The sequence below is a fragment of the Syngnathus floridae genome, chromosome 13 (genome assembly GCF_059516105.1).
Source record: "Syngnathus floridae isolate MCC-2025c chromosome 13, RoL_Sflo_1.0, whole genome shotgun sequence".
Lineage (NCBI taxonomy): Eukaryota > Metazoa > Chordata > Actinopteri > Syngnathiformes > Syngnathidae > Syngnathus > Syngnathus floridae.
Genome location: NC_142425.1, coordinates 9,610,479 through 9,632,524, shown reverse-complemented (window position 1 = coordinate 9,632,524; position 22,046 = coordinate 9,610,479). Strand labels below are relative to the sequence as shown.

General features: G+C 42.4%; 4 protein-coding genes across 11 annotated transcripts in view; 1 reads left to right on the top strand and 3 right to left on the bottom strand.

The window, feature by feature from the left end:
- Positions 1-139: 139 nt before the first annotated feature.
- hmg20b (high mobility group 20B) lies at positions 140-3,363 on the bottom strand. 2 transcript variants are annotated; one of them, XM_088393570.1, is made up of 9 exons: positions 3,270-3,363; positions 2,899-3,046; positions 2,156-2,356; positions 1,782-1,902; positions 1,650-1,696; positions 1,388-1,454; positions 1,031-1,246; positions 799-931; positions 140-545 (listed from the first exon to the last, which is right to left on the bottom strand). In XM_088393570.1, exons 2-9 carry the CDS (start codon positions 2,977-2,979, stop codon positions 533-535), a joined length of 879 nt encoding a protein of 292 aa, XP_088249696.1. In that variant the 5' UTR covers positions 2,980-3,046; positions 3,270-3,363; the 3' UTR covers positions 140-532. The 2 variants fall into 2 exon arrangements, with proteins under 2 accessions (XP_088249696.1, XP_088249697.1); XM_088393571.1 differs by having other exon boundaries at positions 140-931.
- Positions 3,364-4,069: 706 nt separating this feature from the next.
- On the bottom strand, positions 4,070-9,537 carry LOC148388570 (elongation factor 2b-like). Its single transcript, XM_088395252.1, has 13 exons — positions 9,380-9,537; positions 8,217-8,431; positions 7,801-7,982; positions 7,479-7,687; positions 7,195-7,373; positions 6,611-6,716; positions 6,153-6,405; positions 5,883-6,078; positions 5,433-5,799; positions 4,992-5,345; positions 4,735-4,917; positions 4,518-4,650; positions 4,070-4,434 (listed from the first exon to the last, which is right to left on the bottom strand). Exons 1-13 carry the CDS (start codon positions 9,380-9,382, stop codon positions 4,241-4,243), a joined length of 2,574 nt encoding a protein of 857 aa, XP_088251378.1. The 5' UTR covers positions 9,383-9,537; the 3' UTR covers positions 4,070-4,240.
- celf5a (cugbp, Elav-like family member 5a) overlaps positions 8,954-22,046 on the top strand; it is a 165,454-nt gene continuing 152,361 nt past the window's right edge. For 2 of the 7 annotated variants that reach the window (XM_088395255.1, XM_088395257.1), the window contains exons 1-3: positions 8,959-9,077; positions 10,566-10,609; positions 17,771-17,837. The gene's annotated coding sequence lies outside the window, so the exon portion shown is untranslated. Of the gene's footprint in view, positions 9,590-9,935; positions 10,217-10,565; positions 10,610-17,770; positions 17,838-22,046 lie in introns of those variants that run through there. The other 5 variants (XM_088395262.1, XM_088395253.1, XM_088395261.1 and 2 more) reach the window with 5 other exon arrangements.
- rxfp3.2b (relaxin family peptide receptor 3.2b) lies at positions 18,749-21,142 on the bottom strand. The gene has a single exon (XM_088395268.1). The coding sequence runs from the start codon at positions 20,755-20,757 to the stop codon at positions 19,561-19,563; it is 1,197 nt and encodes a 398-aa protein (XP_088251394.1). The 5' UTR covers positions 20,758-21,142; the 3' UTR covers positions 18,749-19,560.

The window sequence follows — 22,046 nt, the reverse complement described above, 5'->3', positions numbered from 1 at the left end:
TAAAGTTAATACCTTGCTAAATCTGATCCTTATCATTTTTAAGAATTTTAAGAAGCGGTCATTTTTAATACACATCACATATTGGATCTTGAAAGAAAGTATAAATTGCTCAATGAGTGAGTGATAAAGATAAACGAGACAAGCTTGTTCACTTTATATTGGAAATATTTTCAGCACATTTTCAAACAGCATTTTGGAAAAAAAAATACAATTAAAGTTCACACTAGATAAAAACTGATATGACGACTTATAGTTATGCTTAATAACACTGCACACACAGATGATCCCAGCCACCAATGCAACATGGCATTACTTGTAAACTCCTCATTATAAACAAGGTAAACAGAGGGTACGCCTTTCAAAATAGTTTCCGCGCACTTTGGAGAACTCACACATTTGTGCAGAAGAGGGAGCGGTCCAAACTTCGACCGACGGAACTGCCCTTTCGATCCCTCGAGACGATTGCACCTGACAAATTGATCCGCCCGGTGCAGGAATGACTGAGGAGGCCGGCAGAGGTTGCGCAGCTGTTCTATAACTTCTCACTTGAAAATATAAAATGTGTTTTTGGAGAATATATCACATTTTGTGGGGCCCACATGGAAATTAGTATTTTTGGAGGTGCTTTCATACAAATCTGGGTTTATGGCGTGCTTGTAGTGTAGCGCAGGTTAGCATTAGCTCCGGGTGGTTAAACAAACAACTCACTACAAATAAATTAAGTGGAAGTTAAGTTTGTGATGAATGCTTTTCTTTTCTTTTATGCGCGTGTGTGGCAATGACAAAGCTGTATTCTACCTGTCCAGGTGAGAGAGGACATCGCTAAGCTGTGTAAGCAAGGCCCGGTGCTTTTGAGGGTTCCCTTCGAGCGCGCCGCTGAGACGACTGAGATACGAATCCAAGTTTCCGAAGGTCGCCGTCTCGCCCGTGCCTGTTTAAAGACACAGTGGAGGTTAAACTCGGGAAATTTTGTAGTAGTATGAAGTATTGAACATTTTGAATCTTTAAAATTATACTTCATGCGGCAAACCTGGTAGTGGCACAGCAGCCAGACTGTTGACCAACGTGTGTTTAATGGCCAGCAAGTGCTGCTGAAGCGCCTGCGTGCGCTTCTCGTCCTGGTTAAGCTCCGCCTCCAGGCGCTCTTTGGCGTTGTACATGTCTTTGATGTGCCTCTGCAGCATGGCGTTTTGCTCCTCAAACTCGATGTTGGCTTTGCGAAGTCGACGCAACTCCGCCTCTCGAGCTGTGGTCCGGTTGAGAGAATGAACCAACATGCAAGTTGCATACGGATTTGCAATGATTTGAAAATCATACGGATGCTGGATTTAATGTCCGATTCCAATATGGTGGCTAATATAACAGATGTTTTACTTATTTGTGTTACCTTTGTTTTGATCAAGGAACTCCTCTGTGAAGATGGGGATGTCAAACCTGCTAGGAAGCTCGGATGTCTGACAAATCAAGAAAGACCATTTACACACTTGACTGAAAATAAGGTTGGAGTTTGCAATTGAATCAACACTGAATGAAAATTTAAAATAACTCAAATATCAATGTAGATCTGTTTTGACACTCATAAATGTCTCGGTTTTCATCAGTGCATTTGGATTGGACAAAATTTAAATGATTCTCGGAATGTCACGCACCTTTGGCAAGCCTGAACTGGCACTTATGATCACAGACGGATTATCCTCTGAAAGAGAGATGGTGTGCGAGTATAAGAGCGCATTTCACAACAAATTTGGTGCTTTGAAAAGTGTAGACAACAACGTAGCCACCTTTCTTAATCCTTTTGTCTTGTATTTTCGTGCTGGTGATCTGATATGCCTCCGTCTGATGATATTCCTTCAATTCCTGGGCATACTGCATCTTCTCCCGCTCGGCCTCATCTAGGTAACGCTGGAAATTCACACTCAAGATGATCCCACATATGAAAGAAAACTGATGCCATTTTGCCACAAATTAAAATTTCCCTGGAGTCCTGATAAAATGTGAGAGATGTTGTTTTCTCACATGGGTAGTTTACAAAAGATTGACTTGGGTGGTGTAATCCCACACTTGATGGGTGGGCAGGCAGACAAGCGAGTATGTGTATACAAGCAATTAAAAAGTCAATATCCTCTTTAAGGGCTTTCAATTGATTGTGATTTACCTGTTTGTCATTAGGCGCTAATCGTGTCCATTCTGCTCCGAGCCTCTTGGTGATTTCCGGGAAAGGCAGGTCAGGATACCGGGCCCTCATCACTTCCCGCCGCTCATTCAAGAAGCGGACGTACCCAGTGACTGGCGCCTTGGGACCGTTGGGTAGGACTTTCTTCCTTTTCTTGCCCTTGGGCCATCCTCGCTTCTTAGGCTGCAGTGAAAGTAAGCAGTCACGTTGGTATATAATGAGACTGGCCAACTAATTTTTGAATCAGAGATGCAAGCAAATGTTTCTTCCTCTAGTACATCAGGTTTTATCAAAATACAAAAAAAATTATAGCGTCGCAAAAAATCTGGAATTAATCTAGAAAAAAATAGGTGTAGAAAATACATTTCTTTTTTAAATTTGTCATACAACACGCTGGAACCTCTAAAGGCCAATAAAATGCATCTGGATAATGTTCAATAATTTATTAAACAGCACCATTATGTTTTGGGTTTATATTTATGAACTTCGTGTTTTCCCCATGTAAATATTTACTAAAGTTAGTATTTAACAACTCGCCGAGCATAGGCTGGTGATGGACTACGACACTGCGTCGTAAACCGAGGACCACTGTTATTGTCTGGTGGCGGCTGTTTTACCCAAGAATTAATTAATTTTAATATGATAATTCATATTAGGAAAATTGAAAAGAAAACAGCCGGAAAGCAAACGTTGGAGGTTGTAGTGTATTAAAACAGAGCACCCACCTCCTCTTGAGGATGTTCTGTGGACTGTGAGGCTCGAGGCTGCTGCGGAGCATCATTCTGCTCCTGTTTGACGCCACCCATGATCCCCCTCAGTCCTGCTTAGAGCGTTAAATGAAGCAATTTCCGTCAGAATTATGCCAGGTTGTATCTGGGGGAAACAGGAGAGGAAATTCGAATAAAAAGAAAACAACAACGTCCCCCGCATTGACGCCACTTCTGGCTTGCTAAACAGCTTGCTAGCATCCAGTAGGGCTAATTGTGAAACAATATACAAGATGAACAAAAAAAAAAAAAACAGCAGACGGGCGGGCGGGGAGAACAATTAGAAAAACAGCAGACGTAGTAATTTGTATCTAAATGTAAGGACTTACAGGAAATGTGTCGTTGTATAAATCTCTTTTTTTAAATTATTACCCCGTATGGATAATAATTACTCTGCTCACCGGAAAAAAAACCCTCCTCTGTAAAACAGGAAACCAAAGGCAGGCTTGCACGTGATTGGTCTATTTCTTTCATTCTGATTGGTCAATACAGTCACTCCCCATTGGTTAGTATGATCATTGGGCCTCTTAGGGTATGTTGTCTCTCGGAAAAATAAAAACGCGAGTCACGACACCACGGATAAATTCCTTCGTAATGTAAATATTAATATCAGTCTCCGGTATGTAAATAGTATGAGTGGGCTTTGGTTAATCTGAAGAAAATTTAGTAGCAGCAATAAAAACGTAGATCGTTGGTAAACATCAATTTTGAAAACATCAGGTACACATTTGTGAGGAAAAGCCAGTTTTAACTCCACTCGTGACATTTACAATGGGCCTACAACAATAATTAAGTAATTATTAAATAATTAAGGTGCATATGTTGGAGAGATGCATTTATTTTGGCCTCTGGGATTTTGTTGTGGTAGATTCATGTTATAAATGCAGTTTTTCAAGCACAGCAAACCCGCAACTTCAACTTTCAAGGTTACGGCAATCTTTCAGTATATAAAATTGTGTGTACATTGTAGCAAAGGTTGTACACACATTTATTACCCCTTGTGTAGCACTTCGATACCATTCCCATGACGACTCATGAAACTTGAATTCAGATGGCGAACGTAAGTGCTTCATTGCAAATAGGACAGGATGTGAGAATGCGATTTGAGAGTTAAAAATCAAACATCGGATAGGTTTTATTTCCTTTTATTTGTTTACAATTTTTTGTTAGGTTTATCATTTATATTGTCAATCCGTTTGGCAAACTTGGTGCTCACTGTGTTCTGTACAGTCCGGTCCCACAGTGCCGATTACATGTGTGGGGGAGGAATGAGGCAATAAGCAAATAGTGGTCCAGGCTTTTATAATTTGTCCAGGTAGTTGTCCAAGGCCGGCACGCCTTCTTTCAGGCCCTTGCGTTTACGTGTATCGGTGACCACAACACCGGGCTTGCTTGTGGGTTCCAACGGGTTTCCGGGGAGGATCTGCCAATGGTCAAAGACACACTGGGGGAAGGCCTGGCCACCGGTGTTGGAACGAAGGTCGGCTGTGAAACCTGTAAATGGAGCCATGTTGCGTGAGTAAGTTACCGGGCCAAAGTCGCAGGGGAAAAACTGTTACTTGGCTGCAAACACATACCAAACGACTCCATGACAGGCAGGTAGGCCTTGATGACACGCATGGGTGTACCGAGCACACTGGCTTCCTCAAACACGTGACCACGTCTCTTGGTCAACACACCATAGATTCCACCCATGGCAGCCTCAGGACACTACACGAGATAGGAACGCAATTGTGTCAATTGCAAATATTTAGAGACTAAAATTGCCATGCCAAGTATAAATTCAAGACTGACCTGGATCTCTACCAGATAGACAGGCTCCATCATTCTGGGCTCAGCTGTGAGCTCGCATGCATACAGAACTCTGCGAGTGGTGGGCATAATCTGTCCACCACCGCGATGGATAGCATCTGTGTGCAGGGTGACATCGTGGATATCAAAGCGAACCGCGCGCATGTTCTCTTCACAGAGGACGCCCTGAATACAAGAATCACGATCAGCACCAATTCATACGTTTTCATCAACGCTGAGTCAACAACTTGTTTTTGTACCTCCTTGACAGCCCACTGGAAGCCAGCCACAACACTGTCCTTGATCTCATTAAGGTACTGCACTCCCTTGGTCACATCCACCAGCAGGTTGGGCCCAGTTCCGTCAGGGCCGAAGCACCAGATCTTCTTGCAGTCTGTGGCTTCCCACTCATACTTGTCTGCAAGGTAGCGGGCACGGGCCTTCATCTCCTGACGAGCGCTGACTTCTCCCTTCTCAATGTCCTCAGGCAAACCGTCTTCAAGGGGCCGTGCCTTCATGAACAGACGGTTGTGCTTGTTGGGGGACTTGGACAGACACATGATTGAGGACTCGGCACTGACAGTCTCCCTGTAAGACACCACGGGCTCAGATTTCTAGAAAAATAAGAAAAACACCCGATTAGATTAAGAATATGACCATAATTGTACAGTGTGCTGCTTTATTATTATTTAATAGGTCACCTTGAGCGGGATGCAAGCATGGTCCTCTTCAAGATCCTTGAGGCAGATCTCCAGGTGAAGCTCTCCGGCTCCAGCAACAATGTGCTCTCCAGACTCTTCAATGATGCACTGCACCATGGGATCGGACTTGGACAGACGTTTCAAGCCCTCCACCAGCTTGGGGAGATCGGCGGGGTTCTTGGCTTCCACGGCGACCCTCACCACAGGGCTGACGCTGAACTTCATAACTTTCATGTTGTGTGCATGCTCAAAGGTGGTGATGGTTCCAGTCTTGACCAGGAACTGATCCACACCAACCAGACCCACAATGTTACCACAGGGCACATCTTCAATGGGCTCAGTGTAGCGACCCATCATCAGAATGGTCCTGGTGAGTGAGAAGGGGACAAATTAGAATTTCAACAACAGTGATTGGACAAGACAATTTGGGTCGTGTGTGGGAAAACCGACCTCTGGATTGGCTTCAAGTAGAGATCTTCTTTCTTTCCAGGGGTGTAGTTGGGTCCCATGATACGCACTTTGAGACCAGTGGAAACGGTTCCAGAGAAGACACGGCCAAAGGCATAGAAGCGTCCCTTGTCACTGGTGGGTACCATCTTGGAGATGTACATCATTAAGGGAGCCTTGGAGTCGCAATTCTTGATACCTGAAAGAAAAGATCAGTTGGTGAAAACAAAACCAATACATTAAACAAAGATTTTCTTCTTCTTTCCATCATACCCATGGCGGCCTCATCTTCGTCGGGTCCTTCATAGAGCAGCTCGCAACGGTACTTTTGGGCAGTGACGGGGGAAGGCAGGTGGATGGTGATCATCTGAAGGAGGGCCTCTCCAGCTGGCAGCCAGCGACGCATCACAGCCTTCAGCAGGGGCTTGCCTTCTTTATCCTTGTCCTCGGTATCCAACTTGATGTCCAACTTTTGGATCAGCTTGCTCGTCTCCTCCTTCTTGAAGTTCATGATGGCATCAAACACCTGGGGAGGAATTGAGCACATTTGTCAAATCCAAACATTGAAATCAAAGAGGTCGCAACACAAACACATTCCGCGACCCGCTCAGACAAACGATGATCATCAACTATAAATCAGGTCAAAGTGAAGAATGATATGAAAGTCATCACTTGCAGGTATTGGCGCCAACACGCAGTTTGATCTCATTGACTGCACAAATAATCTTTACCTTGAAGATGGGGTCAAGGATAAGATGGACAAAGCTGCGAGGGATCCTCTTGCCATCGGCTCCATTTGAGGTCTTGGAAAACTTGCCAGTGGCTGGGTCAAAGTACCTACAGACAAAAAGCAGGACATTCAGTACACACAAAAACTTGAATTCCTTTCAATGTCCAGCAGGAGGTACTTTGAAAAAAAAAAAATATTTACGTCACAACAATGCGTTCCATATGGCTTATTCGGGATGACCCCAAGCGCTGAATTCACAATTGTGGAAACGAGCTACGTTAAATGCCAGCAAGCAGCTGCCACAAAGACACTATGGAAAATGCCCAACTTGAGCTCCACGTCACATCAACAACGTATCCCGTCTTGTCAATAACGGTAAGACAAATTCATATCGGCAGTTTTTGCCAAGAGCGCTTCTCTACCAAGTACAAATTTCTCTTTTCCATGGGGATCAAATGCAAATTTGGCACTTGCCGGGACCCCCCCCCCATCAACAGTTAGTTGAGTTGATTGCTCACAAACTAAACAGGAATCAAATAATCATCCCCCCCCCCAAGTGATCTTTTCCACAAATGGACTCTGTACCTGTCACCCCACAGTTTCTTCATCATGTCTTCCACCTTCTTGCAACGCTCAGCAGCGGTCATCTCGGTGTTGCCCTTGGCAGCAAATTTGGCCGCGTACATCTCAGCAAACTGCTTGAGGGTGAAAGCCCATCCGTGGAGGCCAGAGCCAAAGCCGACGGTGCCAATGACTGGATCAATCTAGAAATTGGCAAATCAAAATAAGATTTACCAAATATTTGTGGCCCGTGTTGAGACAAACACCCAATTCTGTAGAAAAAAACCCAAAACATCTGATACACGCACCTGGATATTGCCCATGGGTCCATCCTCTTCACCATAAGTGGAAATGATGACGTTGACGTTCTCGATGATGCACTGGAAAGTTTTGTACAAGTCCTCGGCCTCGAGCTGCAGCTCCAACAAGGCACGGTCCATTTTGTTCATCATCAGGACTGGCTTGATGCGCTCGCAGATGGCCTGGCGGAGTACAGTCTCGGTTTGGACGCACACGCCTAGCATAGAGAGACAATAACAAACGATGAGTCAAGTATATTGCACATTGAAAACAGCAACAGGGACGCGTTCGACAGCACCATCGCAGATGCAGCCGCTTCCTCACACTCACCAGAAACGCAGTCAACGACCACCAGGGCTCCGTCGGTGACACGGAGAGCAGCGGTCACTTCAGAGGAGAAGTCGACGTGTCCAGGAGAGTCGATCAGGTTGATCAAGAAGCCGGAGCCATCCTTGGACTGCTTGATGAAGGCCATGTCATTCTCGGACAGCTCGTAGAACATGGAGATGGCGCTATAACATTGGACACAGGCAGTTTTAAAGTGAGCATCACAAAAAAACAAAAACAAACAAACACCGAAGTCACATGGTGTCATTGTTTGCAAAAAATATAATTTGGAAGTCATCCTGAGTCATGGATCAGAATTTAACTGACCTCAACTTTGGACTTTACAATCAAGTGTGTCACTCAGGCAACTGACATTTTTCCAAAACCCTTAAAAATAATTCAACTATATCAATGCTTACGTAGACTTGATGGTAATGCAACGATCTTGTTCGTCCTTTCGTGTGTCGGTGAATCGGGTTTCCCCAGCACGGGCCGAGGCGATGATACCAGCCTTGGACACGAGTGAGTCGGTCAAGGTGGATTTGCCGTGATCGACGTGCGCAATCACGGACATGTTACGGATGTTGGCCTTCTTGTCCATGATGGCACGGATCTGGTCGATTGTAAAGTTCACCTGGAGGGACAAGAATAGATTAGATGTGCATGCAGACATAACACAACTATTGATTATTACCACTTTTCATGGCAGATGTATTCATGAAGTAGAAAATACATCTAAATTGTCTCAATAACCGCAAAACCAGACATGTTTTTTCTACTCTGGAAATGTTTCAAGGTGTGCCATTCTCCATGCATATTTTAAACTGCACTGGAAATGAAGCCACCTCACCGATAGGGGAGAAAAAAATGCTCTGACGCATCATTTGAATGCCAGGGCGTTGTGAACCCGCAATCGCAGCTAGTTTTGCCAAGTAAATACTTAAGCATCACGTGTCTTGTTTATAACACTGGCAAAATGGGGCGGTATTGCAAATATCGCACAGTCGAGTATCAAATGTCCGTGAATAGGCCACGTGTACAGACTTTGACACAATGCTACGCGTTAGCATTAGCACGTTGGGTGAACGACGTAGCCTCACGGCGTAATGACAATAGGCCGGTGGGTTATAAAACCGAGCAACAACAGCAGCCGCTTCGGCCGACATGTACGTCGATCGATCACGACAGTCGGAATTCGACTGATTAGGACTCGATGATTCATATTACGATCAGCTGTTTGAGCCGTTCATGTTAATGCACAAAGAAGAGCTTAAGAGCCGGTACGTTAGCAAACCGCCGCTCCGATTACAGGCCTCGACGATAAGAACACAACCGAGAAGCACACCGCTTTTCGTGTATTACGTTGTAATATTATCAAGCGGATAATCGTTTTAAAGATCGCTTAGCGTTCAAGAGTTGCAGTTACGAAAGAATGGTTGCCATTTTTTCATCGGTGAAGGATCGACGCCCAAAATCGCTCGCGAGCGGATTACTGATCAATAATAGCGGTAATAACAACGGTAATGAGAACCTTGCCGCTTTACATATCCCGCACAAACTCACAAAACCCGAATCATCTTACCATTTTGACGGATGGTTTTGGATTCGCTCGGTGGAGAAAAAGCCGAAGGCAAATATTACACTGCCCACCACACGAGGGCCGAGGCAGGGAAGAGACCGCTGACGTCAGACGAACTCATTATATAATGCGTGCGTCGTGTCGGTGACGTCATCACGCTTTTGCGCAGCCGCATCCAGGCTCTTCTCAGCTCTATTCAAAACTTCAAGACTGGTAATAATCACTTTGTCCAGTAGATAGAGCTCTAGACTAAATTATGACAACATTTTCCAGTGTTCAATAAATGAGTTTGTTGCATCATCTTGTTCTTTACCTAAAATTTGGTTGTTGTTGTTTTTTAAATATGTTTTTTAGATGGTAATCACGACACAACCATACTTGTGCTGTAAAAATGTATGTAGTTGCAGATATATTAAAAATACCGAATTTAAGAATGATGCCAATTGGCAAAATTGCGTCATAGCCTGCGACACAGCACAGGTGAGTTGTAAACAAATAGGTGTGTGAGTGATGGGTCATGGATTCAAAAGGCAAAAAGAAAAAGATCGCTGATGAGAACAGAGGGTTTAAGAAAGAATGGCCTGAACTTTTTGCTTTTATTGCCAATGCTGAAGCATTGCCAGTGAGAAGTTGTCAAATAACAAGAAGAGGAATTTGGAGTGACATTTTCAGCTAAAGCATGCTAAATTCAGAGATCATTCAGAAAATTAAAGACATACCTCTCCGCACAAACAATATCACCGATCAGCAAATCAAGGACATCAATTCAGCTCCAGCTTCTCAATTGATGGATGAGTCGTGTGACGTGACCGATATCGAACAGACAGCTCTTCTATGCAGGTACGTGAACTCTAATGGGCCGCAAGAAGAAATGATCAAATTGATACCACTATTTTTCTTAGAATTATTTTAATAGTAGGCACACAACTTATGTATTGACAGTCTATATTGCATTATAAAAGGCTTTTAGATTTTTGCAGCTCCAGACAGGTATGTTTTTTTTGTTTTTTCGGGGCCAATATGGCTCTTTGAACAATTTGGGTTGCCGAACCTTGTTCTAGTAGAATGAAGGATGGTGACTGTAGGTAGGAGTTGAAGAAGAAATGCACACGCACTTACAAAATAAATAAAGAAGTTTTAAGTATAAAGTATATTGTACTAAAGAATTGTCCTCTTCTTGCATTTTCAGTGAGTCAAGGCCACAGCACGAGTCTGCCATTCAATGAAGGAAAGGTACAGTAAGTGAAAAATCACTATAGAGACAAACCGAGCACACAGTTACATGCAATGCTAATCGTATAACAAACAATAATGATCCATCTGTTTCTATTGTGATCCCATTTAGATCATAATAATGCAATATTAAAAAAAGAAGGTTGATATGCATTGGCATCAATGGTGTAGAAGTGACAGGCCTAAGGCAAACAGGGAGGATTTGTGAAATGATCTTATTTAATTTCCCCCCGCACCGATTGTGCTCGTTCATAGCCTTGTGCATTCCAGAATAATTGCTGGCGACAAATATCATACTACTCAGCCTGAGTAATTAACAATGAATTGGAATGACATGAATTCTAAGGGATGCTTTTTCTGCAAGCTGTGGCCAGTGAGAAAATTATGCGGAAAAGCGTATTCACACAAATTCCCGGAAAAGATAACCATGAGAGGAGTGGATACAAAACCCTGTAAAAGTTACAGGGATAAATAATTACAATCCAAAAGTGGTAGTTTTCCCCTCAATTACTGATATCACAAAAAAAAAAATGGTACAAGACAATTTGCGCCATATCCTCCACGTGATATTATATTAAAGTTTGCTACTTGCATACAATGACTTTGGACATTTCCCAAAGAGAGCTAAATGTTTTTTTGTGTATGGCATGACCTTTCTGTGACCTTCACGTAATAATTTGTCTGACAAATAATGAACATCACCATTGTGCTGATTTGAAAAGCAAGCCCGCGAATAGAAACATGTATTTTGTTTCGCCTCTGTGGCATAACAAAGTTTCCTTCCACTGCATTCTTGCCCCCATACTTCCATTTCCTTTTTTGAACATCCACTGAAGTAATACTCACTCAAGCATCTTGTTCTTTTGGTTGCTTGGCAATGTCACTACAAGCTTTTAAGACACCTTGTCAACGCTGAAAGGGGATTTGGGTGTCATGCTACTCTGTGTTTACTGGCAATCAATCTGCAAGCATCCATCACATTCCAGTGACCTAGATTTTTGAAAGGTCACACTTGCATGTATTCACTCAACTTTCGCACGCACATTCTCCTCTTTGGAGACTCTCCCAAGTGGGGCTTCGACTCCAAATGCGGCTTGTGTGTTTCATTTTTAGACTCACACGACAACAAAAACTGCACATGAGCTACATTGAAATGAAGAAAACCTAGAAATTTTTGAGTAGCTAATTGGGATTCTTCATACAGCTATCAATCAGTGGCGGAGTTAGAGGGGGGCCGCAGGGGAAATCTGACCCCCCCACTAAAATCTATACAGGTATATACCAGTCATTCCTGGTAAAAGTTAACTCTACAGACACATAAAGGAACTTAGAGAGAATACTTATTTTGAGAAATTATGTCCGATGGGAGGGTGAGTGTCATCATTTCTGTACGTACAACTTCTGGGAAGTCATAAAATAATAAAACCATAAAAGATCGAAGCTTTCAGAAACACGTGCCTTCTACATTTCTCCCTGAAATTACTCCAGCAATAATATTTTAAAAGTCACAAGACAAATTTAAGAATTTAATTTCCCGAGTGATTCGCTAATTGTTCATGAGCTTAGCGGGATACAAAATTAATAAATGTATGGATTTTCCTAGTTGAATGTCAATTTCAAAAAGGTTCACCTGTAATGTCGCCTCTTCTGAGAATATGAAGCTATTTTATTCAATGTTGTTATCAGGACCCATAAAGTGAATTCCCCTTATACCTAATGGCGTGCACAGCCCATTTGTAGTCGTGGTTATCAGAAAATAGACGTGGAGACAATACAGATAAAATCATCACAAAAGAAGATAATCATTTTATCGTCGAGTGCCTCTTTGGGCGCAAATAGCAGGACGACAGCTCTGAACAGCATGTGTCAATGTGCCACAAGGCATTTTCCTCCTCTGATTTGTTGTTTTTCTAATTCAAACTGAACGACTATAGAACAAAATAAGTGGTTTTTATATGAATACAAAAATAAATGTAGGGCAGAATGTTTTTTTTTCCTACTGACACACATAAACGAACAAAGATGTTTTTTTTCCGTAAATGTTTGCTACAGTCGTCATTCTTTCTGGTTCATTGAGGCTGTGAAAATATTTTTTTCCCAATGTAGCCTAGATTAAAATTTCAGTTGCTGAGTTCGAAAAAAAAATCCTCAATGATAATGATGAATTAAATAAATAATAAAGTTTGAATTCATAAAAAAAAAATGAATATCTCTGATTTAAGTGTTCATTTGACTCTTCTGAGCAGCATATTTTCATTTATGCCGATTTCCTTCCACTTTCGCTTTCACACTGTGACAAGTCGATGCTTCTATTTTACGAGAGTCGCTATCGACGACTACCAAGTGGGACGTTCTACCTCCCGCTGTTTCTCCCACTTCCGAACATTTAGTTTTTTATTTGCTGTGTGCATCTTCCGCTACACAGGCAATCAATAAGTGCGGAAGCAATGAACTCAAATAATTTCAAAGGCATAATTGGATTTCAAGATAAACGGAAACAATACTACAGAGATGAGGCAACATGGCCCAGGTGTTCACTACCTTGATCATAATTAATAAACCAAGCAGCGATGAAATTATTCAACAAGTTGAGGCAGGAAATGTACTTTTCATCAAAGCAGTTCCGAGATGTGTGCATGACAGAATTCCATCGAGATTATATTCATATCATCTTGTGTCACATTTTTCCTCTTGTTATGCTAAAACCATCCATATTTAAAATTGAGGGGGTCGTCGAAGGGCACTGGTATCATTTAAACATGTAAAGTCAAAGTCGGGGTGATGAGATAATGAAAGAAATGATGAGTCAACCCCTCAAAGGAAATTATATGCAAAAGAATGGCCCTCATTAATCTGAAAAATGCATCTTGAATGTTACTCCCTTGACTGCATAGTTAAGAGTTTTTTTTTTCATTTCTGAACTTCTAATTTCTTTAACTGGGCCACGCAGGTTTTGCCTCAAAACCGTTACTAATATCAAATATTCTGACTTCAGCTAAAGATTTCAAATCCAGCCAATTCCATTAATATTTCGCCTAAACTGAGTCACCAGCTTCGCTCGCCAGAATAAGAAGCCGGCACATGCAAAAAGATGAATAAATCCCATTTATGTGCAGTGCGGGGAATCCTGGCGGGCACGCACTCGGAGGCGAGCCAACAGCGGCGTCGCTCGATAAACAAACAGCAGGAGGTCAAGATTGTGTTCAGAATTCTCCAGTCAAATATTTTAATCCATGTTGGACATCTGTGGATAAATACCAGACAGGAATTTCCGACCACATGGGTAGGGGTGGGGTGGAGTGCCCAAGTGCCCCTTTGCAAGGCATCTAACCTTCCAGATTTTCCTGGCCCGAGTTTTAGGCCACTAAATCAGTCGGGACAGGCAAGTTGGTGAAATTAAATTATTCAGCTATGTTCTTAGTGCGGTCCAGATTGAGTGCTGCCACAAATCGCCAGAGACAACAGGCAGAAATTGAAGATGATCTTTGAATATTACATTTTTAACACTTCATGCGATAGGATTTTACAAAGGTGAGGGTTTATAAAATGAGCCTGTCATAGTGAATGACACAATGAGATCATCTTGGGTAAGAGGTTGGAATGAGTTTTTTCGGTTTGGACCCGAAACTCAGCTAGCTTGCTATTTATTCATATCCTGCTAAATGACTTGTTTACAATATTAAAATAAATGCTCCTAAATTGTTGCCTCAATCCTTTTTTGTCCAATATTCTTCTTGTTCATAAGAAAATCACCGCATAAACAATTACTGTTTTGCCACGAGTATAATTGTCCCTCTGACATTTGGACCACTTTTCATTGTTGGCAAAAAAACGCAGTTTCCGTCCTGCACCTGATGCTAATCATGAAAAATGTTGTTTTGAGCGGACTTAATTTTCACAGGCAATGTTCTCTTGTTACAGAGCAGAAAAACGATAAGGACGCTCTCCGAGGGTTTATCTATTTATTTATTTTTTTAATCAAACGATGGGGCGTGCCGGCGCATCTTTGACACGATAAGTCGATACATAACACAACCATGAATAGTAAATAACATCGACCAAGGCTATACACACATATTGGTTTTTCAATTTTATTAGATCAAACCCTTTGGGAAATTATGTCTAGGGTGACATGCAACGATATAACTTGACATTGTTGTTGAGTGTCTTATGTCTATGTTTTTTTATTCTCTAACAAGTCTACTCTGTTTCTATTAGCTGTCAAACAAAATCATCTGGAAAGTGAGCTAAGTAAACAGCTGTTAGAAAATGTTTTTTTTCTCTCTCTCTCTTTAAATTCTAATTAACTTTTGAATCCCTCCCAGTCATGTCAGCACTTGATGAAGTGTCCCTGCGGAAAAGGTGAACTCTATGGAAAGACTTTAATTCAGAATAGCTTCTATTAACCTCGCCATGAATCTCAGCAAGAGTTTGAAAGGCATAAAATTAAAAATCTGACTTTTAAGGGTCACCCTTTGCCAATGGGTGAAGGAAATTGGCCATCACGAGTGAATGAGATTCTTGCGATCGTGTCCTATAATGGAATAATCATTCATTTTTTTCCCCTCACCCTTTTGTCAGAACTGACCTGCTTGGCTGAACTGCTGTCTGGGGTTCTTAACGCCATCTCCAAGTGTTAAATTTTCCCTCCCGTGTACTCGAGCATTACTAGAGTCCTTGAATCAATCGTATTGTGAGAAACAAAAAGGCGACGTTGGCCAAGGACATCAGGAGACAATACTGTTGAACACTTCGTTCGTGGAGAAAGATAATATGAGTTCATTCTGTCACTAAGTTTTTATGAATTGTCCTCAGACTACAAAAGCAAGTTTTATTTGCTGCATTGCTTATGTTGTCAGAAAAAAACAAATTGCTCTCTTTGCTCCTCAACGATATCTGTCACTAAGATATCATCCAATATTGCTTTGTGAGTCACTTTAATCACTGCTTCTCAACTCATTTGTCACTCGCCACATTCACTGTGTCATGCTGTCACACTTAACAAGAATGCTGTCAATATTAGGAAACGTTCAAAAGCCTTGAAAACATTGGTTGCGGAAAGTCGTCTAACCCCTTTGGGGTTTGCTTTGGATTTCCTCTAATGGAGAGTAAAAAAGTCATCCTAATTAAATGTGAAAGGATTTAACGCTAGCTAGCGGCGGGACAAACTACTCGTCATGCCATTTTGCACTCCAAGAGACAAAAAATGTCGCCTTTTTTTCTTTACCTAAGCCTAAAGTGAAAGGCCCCACGGGATCAGCAAAACAAAGAGGGCGATAATATGAAAATGAGATAAATACAGAAAATCCGGCTCGTCTATGCAGGAAGAAAAATCTCGCTGCACTTGGATCCGGAACCCTACTTCCAAATCATTTTGACCTTGCTTTATCTCGCATCTCCAAAGCCAACACTGGTCACGGCACACCTGCGTGATCTTTCAATCTCTAAAGCCGATGATAAGACAAAGCACTTTGGGTGCCGTCACTCAACAGGCAGCGGCAAAATTTCCATCGTGAGGATTGCTCAGTTGCTGTAAGAATCTGAGATATGAATTTGAAAATTTTATGAAGTTGAATGCAGTCTTTACACTTAATAATCTTAATATTTACAGAATAAAAGAAATGACAGGGACCTATCATTGACCCCTGAGGAATACCTTGTGAGGTTTCAATAGTGATACTTGTGTGTCTTTTCACACAATGGCCAGACGAGGTTGGCGGGCAGCGCGGTGGTCAGCGCATTCATGCATTCACCCCATTCAATTACAAAATTGGGTTGCACTCTGTCGACCGCCGAATGCGTACCCCGAGTAAACAGCATGACAGGGCAGCATCCAAAGTGATTATTACCGAGAAAAGAAACCGACATTTGCAAAAATAGGAGCCGAGCAGAGACCCGGTCGAAGACTGATGAACGTATTGTATTCAGGCGTCTTTATACTCAGCATGAAAACATTTTGTGGCCTTCGGATTGAAAATTGATAGCAGAAAGTATAGACATAAAAACAACAAAATATTTCAAAATCTTGACTGAAACGTTCATGTGAGTGAACGCTAGAAACTCCAAATTAGACGCTCGTTGAGATGACTAATTGGGAAATACCGAGAAAATGAATAAATAAAACTTTTGGAGGGAGCTGTCAATCCAAATGAATTAACAAAGAAAGTGATTTTTCATAACAAATGAGGTGGATACCATCTGGAAGAGCTCCACAATAATAAGCTCTCCATGTTGTGCATCATCATCTTCATCAGCCCCCCCTGAGCTCAAACAGTATGACGCCTCACGTATGAAGGCAAGCTTTTGCACGTCAGTTTCCCTGCATGCTCTTTTTGATCGAAATGACTCACGATGTACTCAAATAATTCCATCTGAAGCTGAAAAAGCCAACACAGCATCAAAACAGCCTATTGGTGTCCCGCTAATGGGCCATGATTAGATGTTCCACTCATGTGTCAAACACGATGCGTATGGAAAGGTCATCTCCTTGGATGCCATGCTACCTCCTACGATAGCTTCCTGTCCTGGGGGAGCATAATTGAGTATTGATGAAATGCCATGATGTCAATGATTTTTGTCTTTTCACGTTTGTGCTTATTTATTTCAACAATCCAATTTAATATATTTTCTCGAGGTGGGGGGCGAGAAAGGGATCTGAAAAGTTATGTTCGAACCGAAGCTCGAGATAACATAAAACGAGTCTCCGCCGGTCCGGCATCATTATGGTTCGCTAAATTACGGTGTGGCAGTCATCACCATGGCAACCAGAGTCATCAATGCAAGGCAGTGCACGATCATAAAAGTTCAAGGTTGAATAAACTACCAAATATTGTGACTTTAGGTCAACAGATGCTGCTCCATTAACATGCAACGCTCACTGGCTGCTTTTATTAACGATCAATGTCACAAGGACCATGACGGAGAACGACAAAGTAGAGAGAGAAAAAAAAAAAGCAAGACCTGAAAATTCTTTTGGTGCGCATGGCTGTCAACGTGGAAACAAAAATAATGAGGACGTTACATTTAGGTCGGTTGCAATGACGGGACTTTTTTGTTTTTGTTTCGGTCCACCGCCCAAAGGGAGTAAATAATTCAAAGAAACACGTCAGGCCTAAGCCGCTTCACAACTAATTAATGATAATTCTTTTTCTACCTTTCTAGGTGTTTTGCTAGAGGCAAAGTAGCTGGTTCAGTCCTTTCAACGTAAAATGTGATTCCAGTTGCTGAGGTAAGCGAAAACACTTTTAATAGAGCAAAAAGAAACTAATTGAACAAACAATCTAACTGATATTTACTTAAATCATCTTAATGGGATGGAAAAATGTGAGGTGTAATCTTCTGAACTCCTATTTCCTAACTAACACCCTATTGGCTAATTCTGTTTGAAGGAGTTCAGTTATCACAAATGTTTTTTCAGAGTGCAAATTGATGTCATTAATTTTTCGGGTTGTCCTTAGATCTAAGTCTGTGGACAAAAGTGTTTGAATCACGACTCGCCCTCACACTCGCCTTAGTCAGCCTCTAATTAGTGTCACTGCTTATCACTCCGACAACGCTCATTATTTTCCAATATAGCTTACATTGAACTTGGGTGAACTTACATAGCTTTGGCTTTAATGTCAGATTATTGATAGCAACTATTTTTTTTACTTGAGTCAATGGATAAATATAATTAAATTGTAGCCAACATATATTTGCATGATTTATTTATTTTTTTGATTATGTCACAGATGCTCTGTGCCCTTTTAGCTTCTTTTTTTTTTTGGTTTTGTTTGACTTTTGAACAAGGGAGTCGAATCCAACGCCTCGTCAAGGACAGCCAAATTATACAGCTGAGTCCACAATGATAACGCCTCACAATGTTGATTCAAGATTTCACAAAATTTATTTGCTTCTTCCTTTCAGAAGATCACACAGAAATGTTCCTTCAAATTGATTTAACCACATAAAAGAGTATAATGAAGCGTTGTCATTTTATTTTGGCCACAATTACTTGTTTATAAATTTGAGTCAGTCATTTTTAATTTGGCAAATATGTATATATTAGCTGAAAAAAAGACTCAGTCATGTAATGAAAGATTGTGTCTGATAAATTCATGTAAAAAATTGAACACACTTTTTTTTGAAAGACCGGAAATGTTCATGGTTAACCTTTTTTATTGCTCATTTGAGAGAACAAAAAACAATGTCGTTAATATTCATCTATATTGTATTTTATAGCGATGTTTAAAAACTGCTCACGACTCTTGTTAAAACTTTTTTTGTTTCGACTACAAACTAAACAAACTACACCTACTGTGTGAAAGAAGCCCATTGACATCACAATTTGACTTCACTGCCTTTGTTCTTAAATCTAGTAAGCTTCAAAAATGAATCATCTTTTAACGATTTTTAAGCGATTTTCACAACATGAACAACGTACACCAACAAACAAAAGAGCAAACACAATTAAAAAAAGCCAGACAAACTTCCGTTGCACGAATCACTGACTCCTCATCCACAGCCAGAGGGATTTTTCCGTGAAAAAAATTTGACAGCTCACCGCTCCTCGTTGGCAAATGTTAAATAAGGATTACACGTCGTACCCCTCGAGCTCATCCCAGATGAGCAGCCAAGTGCTTCAGCTCTCAAAAACTCACTCATGATTGACATTGATACATATTCATGATTACATTCCAGGGGAGGGGCGAGAAGTGGGGGGGCATCACAATCAGGGTCTATCACAAAGAGACAAATGTTCGGGGTGAGTAAAAGTATTTGTGATTACATAACGCGGGAAAGTGGGCCATGTCTCGCTGCGTCGGGCATGATTGTTATTCTCACAAAAGCAGAATATAAATGAAGGAGTTGATGCCTTGATGGGAATTGGGTGAGGCCACCAAATAAACAATGACAGCCGCTTCCTCCACAAAACTGTCTCCGAGCCATCCATCCGTCCATCTGTCCACTGCTCACACATCCATTTGCACCAGCACCATGACGGGCGGCGCCTCAGCCACTTTGCCTTTACGTCGCAGCAGATGAGTCAGACCCCTGAAGGATGGCGTGGTGCGGAGGACAATCTCCTTGAGACCAGCCCGGAACTCGCGGCGGATCAGGCAGTAGAGCACCGGATTGAGGCAGCTGTTGGTGTGCGCCAGGCACACAGTCAATGGGAAGGCGTAGGCTTGGACGTTGTAGAAAGCTTTGCTGAAGGGCACCAGGTCAAACTTGATGAGCACCCCCCACAGTGTCAGAGCCTGATTGGGAAGCCAGCACAGAAAGAAGGACAGAACCACAATCACGATCGATTTGGTGACTTTGGAGCGACGGTTTTGTCGGCCTTGTTCCACCTCCGGATTGGCGGCGCCGGAAATGCGCCGGCTGAGGATGAGGCGTAGAAGTAGTAGGTAGCAGACGCTGATGATGATGAGAGGGATGAGGAAGCCAAGCAGGACTTTTTGAAGGTGGTACAAGCCCAAAAGAAGCTGCGGGTCCCAGTTGGCCGTTTCCGGGAAACGCACTAGGCAAAGTTCCTCGTCTGACACTTGGGCGGTGGTGGAGTAGATGGCGTGAGGCAACGTGACCAACAGAGACACGGCCCAGATCCCCAGACTGGTCCACTTAGCCCGTGTGGCCGCCGCCCTCCTGCTGTGCATCTTGAGCGCCGAGGAGATGGAATAATAACGCGCCACGCTCATGGCGGTGAGGAAGAAAACGCTGGCGTACATGTTCATGGTAGTCACCGAGCTGACGATCTTACACATGACTCTGCCGAACGGCCAACGGAAGTCCAACGCCGTGTCCACCGCCCAGAAGGGCAAAGTCAGCACAAACTGCAGGTCGGTGATGGCCAGCCCCATCACGAAGCAGTTGATGGACGATTGCTTCTGCCTGTAACGCGAGTGCAGCAGACACAGCGCCAGTACGTTGCCCACCAGCCCCAACGCACACACCACCGAGTAGACGCAGGCGATCATCACCCGCACCACAAGGCTGGAGGTGTCTCCTTGGAATTCCGATCCCGATTCCTTGGTGAGCAGCTGCAACCAGCAGTGCAGCGACAGGTTTCCGCTGGAACTGCCGCTACAGTTCCCACTGTTGTCTTCCGCCGTCATCTGCTGCTGACATGACTCTGGAGCCAGACTTCCAACTCCGCTTTCGTTCATATCGGACCCAGTCGATCACATACCTCCCGCCGGGGCAAAGTTGGACTGCCGGGGATTACGAAACAGGAGGCAAAGCGGTCGGGAAGGTGGCACGCAGCTCTGCATATTCTTCCTGTATCTGAGTCAGGTTGCTCTAAAGCTGCCGCCCCGCTGTGATCTTCCTCTCCTCCTCCGCTCGACTACTCGCCGCTCTGTTGCTTATCGCTTTGCAAGTGAGAGCGCAACAGCTCACCAACGCTGACGGCGCTCATCTGGCCCACGGAGAGGAGTCATGCTCCGATTCCCGCTGCTACGTCAAAATTCTCAGGCATGACCGTTACGGGAGGGGGCGGGGCGTAAGAAAGTGGGCATAAACAATCAGGGTGACATCTCTGGGATTGTGTGGGTGAGCCTTTGAAACGGAGCTCATATCATGAGAGTGTTAGGCGGCTCACGTCACGGTTACACAACTTTATTCATTGGATGTGCCTTCTTGTTTTTACTTTTTGTAATGTTTACTTAAATGTTTTGTTTGTCCGTGGACCAATATAATATAATATAATATATATATTATGTCTTGTCACCGTGGGATAGTAGGAAACACAATTTCGATCTTCTTGACGTGAAGAAATTGACAATAAAGCAGACTTTGACAACTTCTCCCTTACTTTTGAGCTACTTAAACACAAATAAACATATTTAGGCGGACATTTTGAGACACCTGTTGGCTAAAGAAAAAAAATAGTGTTTTTTTTCTCCCCTCATATTCTGATTGTGACTTAATAAGATTATTTCTCCAAGGTTCTCTTCCCATTTTATTTTTTAGCACAATTATTAAATTAATCTGTATTATAAAGAACAATGTCAGATTTGTTATAAACAAATGTTTTGGTCCTTTAAATAAATGTTGTGTTGAAATAAAGGCAAATAAACCATGAATACTATGAAAAAAAATTATCTACTTTGATGAAAGAGAGAGCAATATTATGAATATTTTTCAGCGTGCTGCATTTGAATGCTGTTACCACAATAATAATAATTCTTCCCTGACACCACCAGTCAAACTTCAGCAACTCGGTATTATTAAAAAAAATATATTGTTGGCTGTCATAAGCAATAACTACTTCAAAGCCTTGTTGTTATGCTGCCAGCTTTCATAACGAAAGGTCTCGGAAAAATCACATTTTTCATGCTGTCTTCCGCTGGATGTACACCTGTCAACAAAGCTTAGTGTGATCCAAGATGGAAGTCATGTGCAGCTGACAATCTTAATTAAAAAACCAAACTGGATAGAAATCCTTCATTTGAAT

Excerpts from the sequence above, each read along its gene's own strand:
- hmg20b (XM_088393570.1), bottom strand. The coding sequence starts at position 2,979 with ATGGGTGGCGTCAAACAGGAGCAGAATGATGCTCCGCAGCAGCCTCGA. Across the intron at positions 1,697-1,781 it reads AGACAAAAGGATTAAGAAAG|AGGATAATCCGTCTGTGATC; the intron begins GTGGCTACGTTG and ends TCTCTCTTTCAG. Across the intron at positions 932-1,030 it reads GGCTGCTGTGCCACTACCAG|GCACGGGCGAGACGGCGACC; the intron begins GTTTGCCGCATG and ends GTCTTTAAACAG.
- LOC148388570 (XM_088395252.1), bottom strand. Across the intron at positions 7,374-7,478 it reads GACCCATGGGCAATATCCAG|ATTGATCCAGTCATTGGCAC; the intron begins GTGCGTGTATCA and ends GCCAATTTCTAG. Across the intron at positions 5,346-5,432 it reads ATGCTTGCATCCCGCTCAAG|AAATCTGAGCCCGTGGTGTC; the intron begins GTGACCTATTAA and ends TTATTTTTCTAG.
- rxfp3.2b (XM_088395268.1), bottom strand. The coding sequence starts at position 20,757 with ATGAACGAAAGCGGAGTTGGAAGTCTGGCTCCAGAGTCATGTCAGCAG.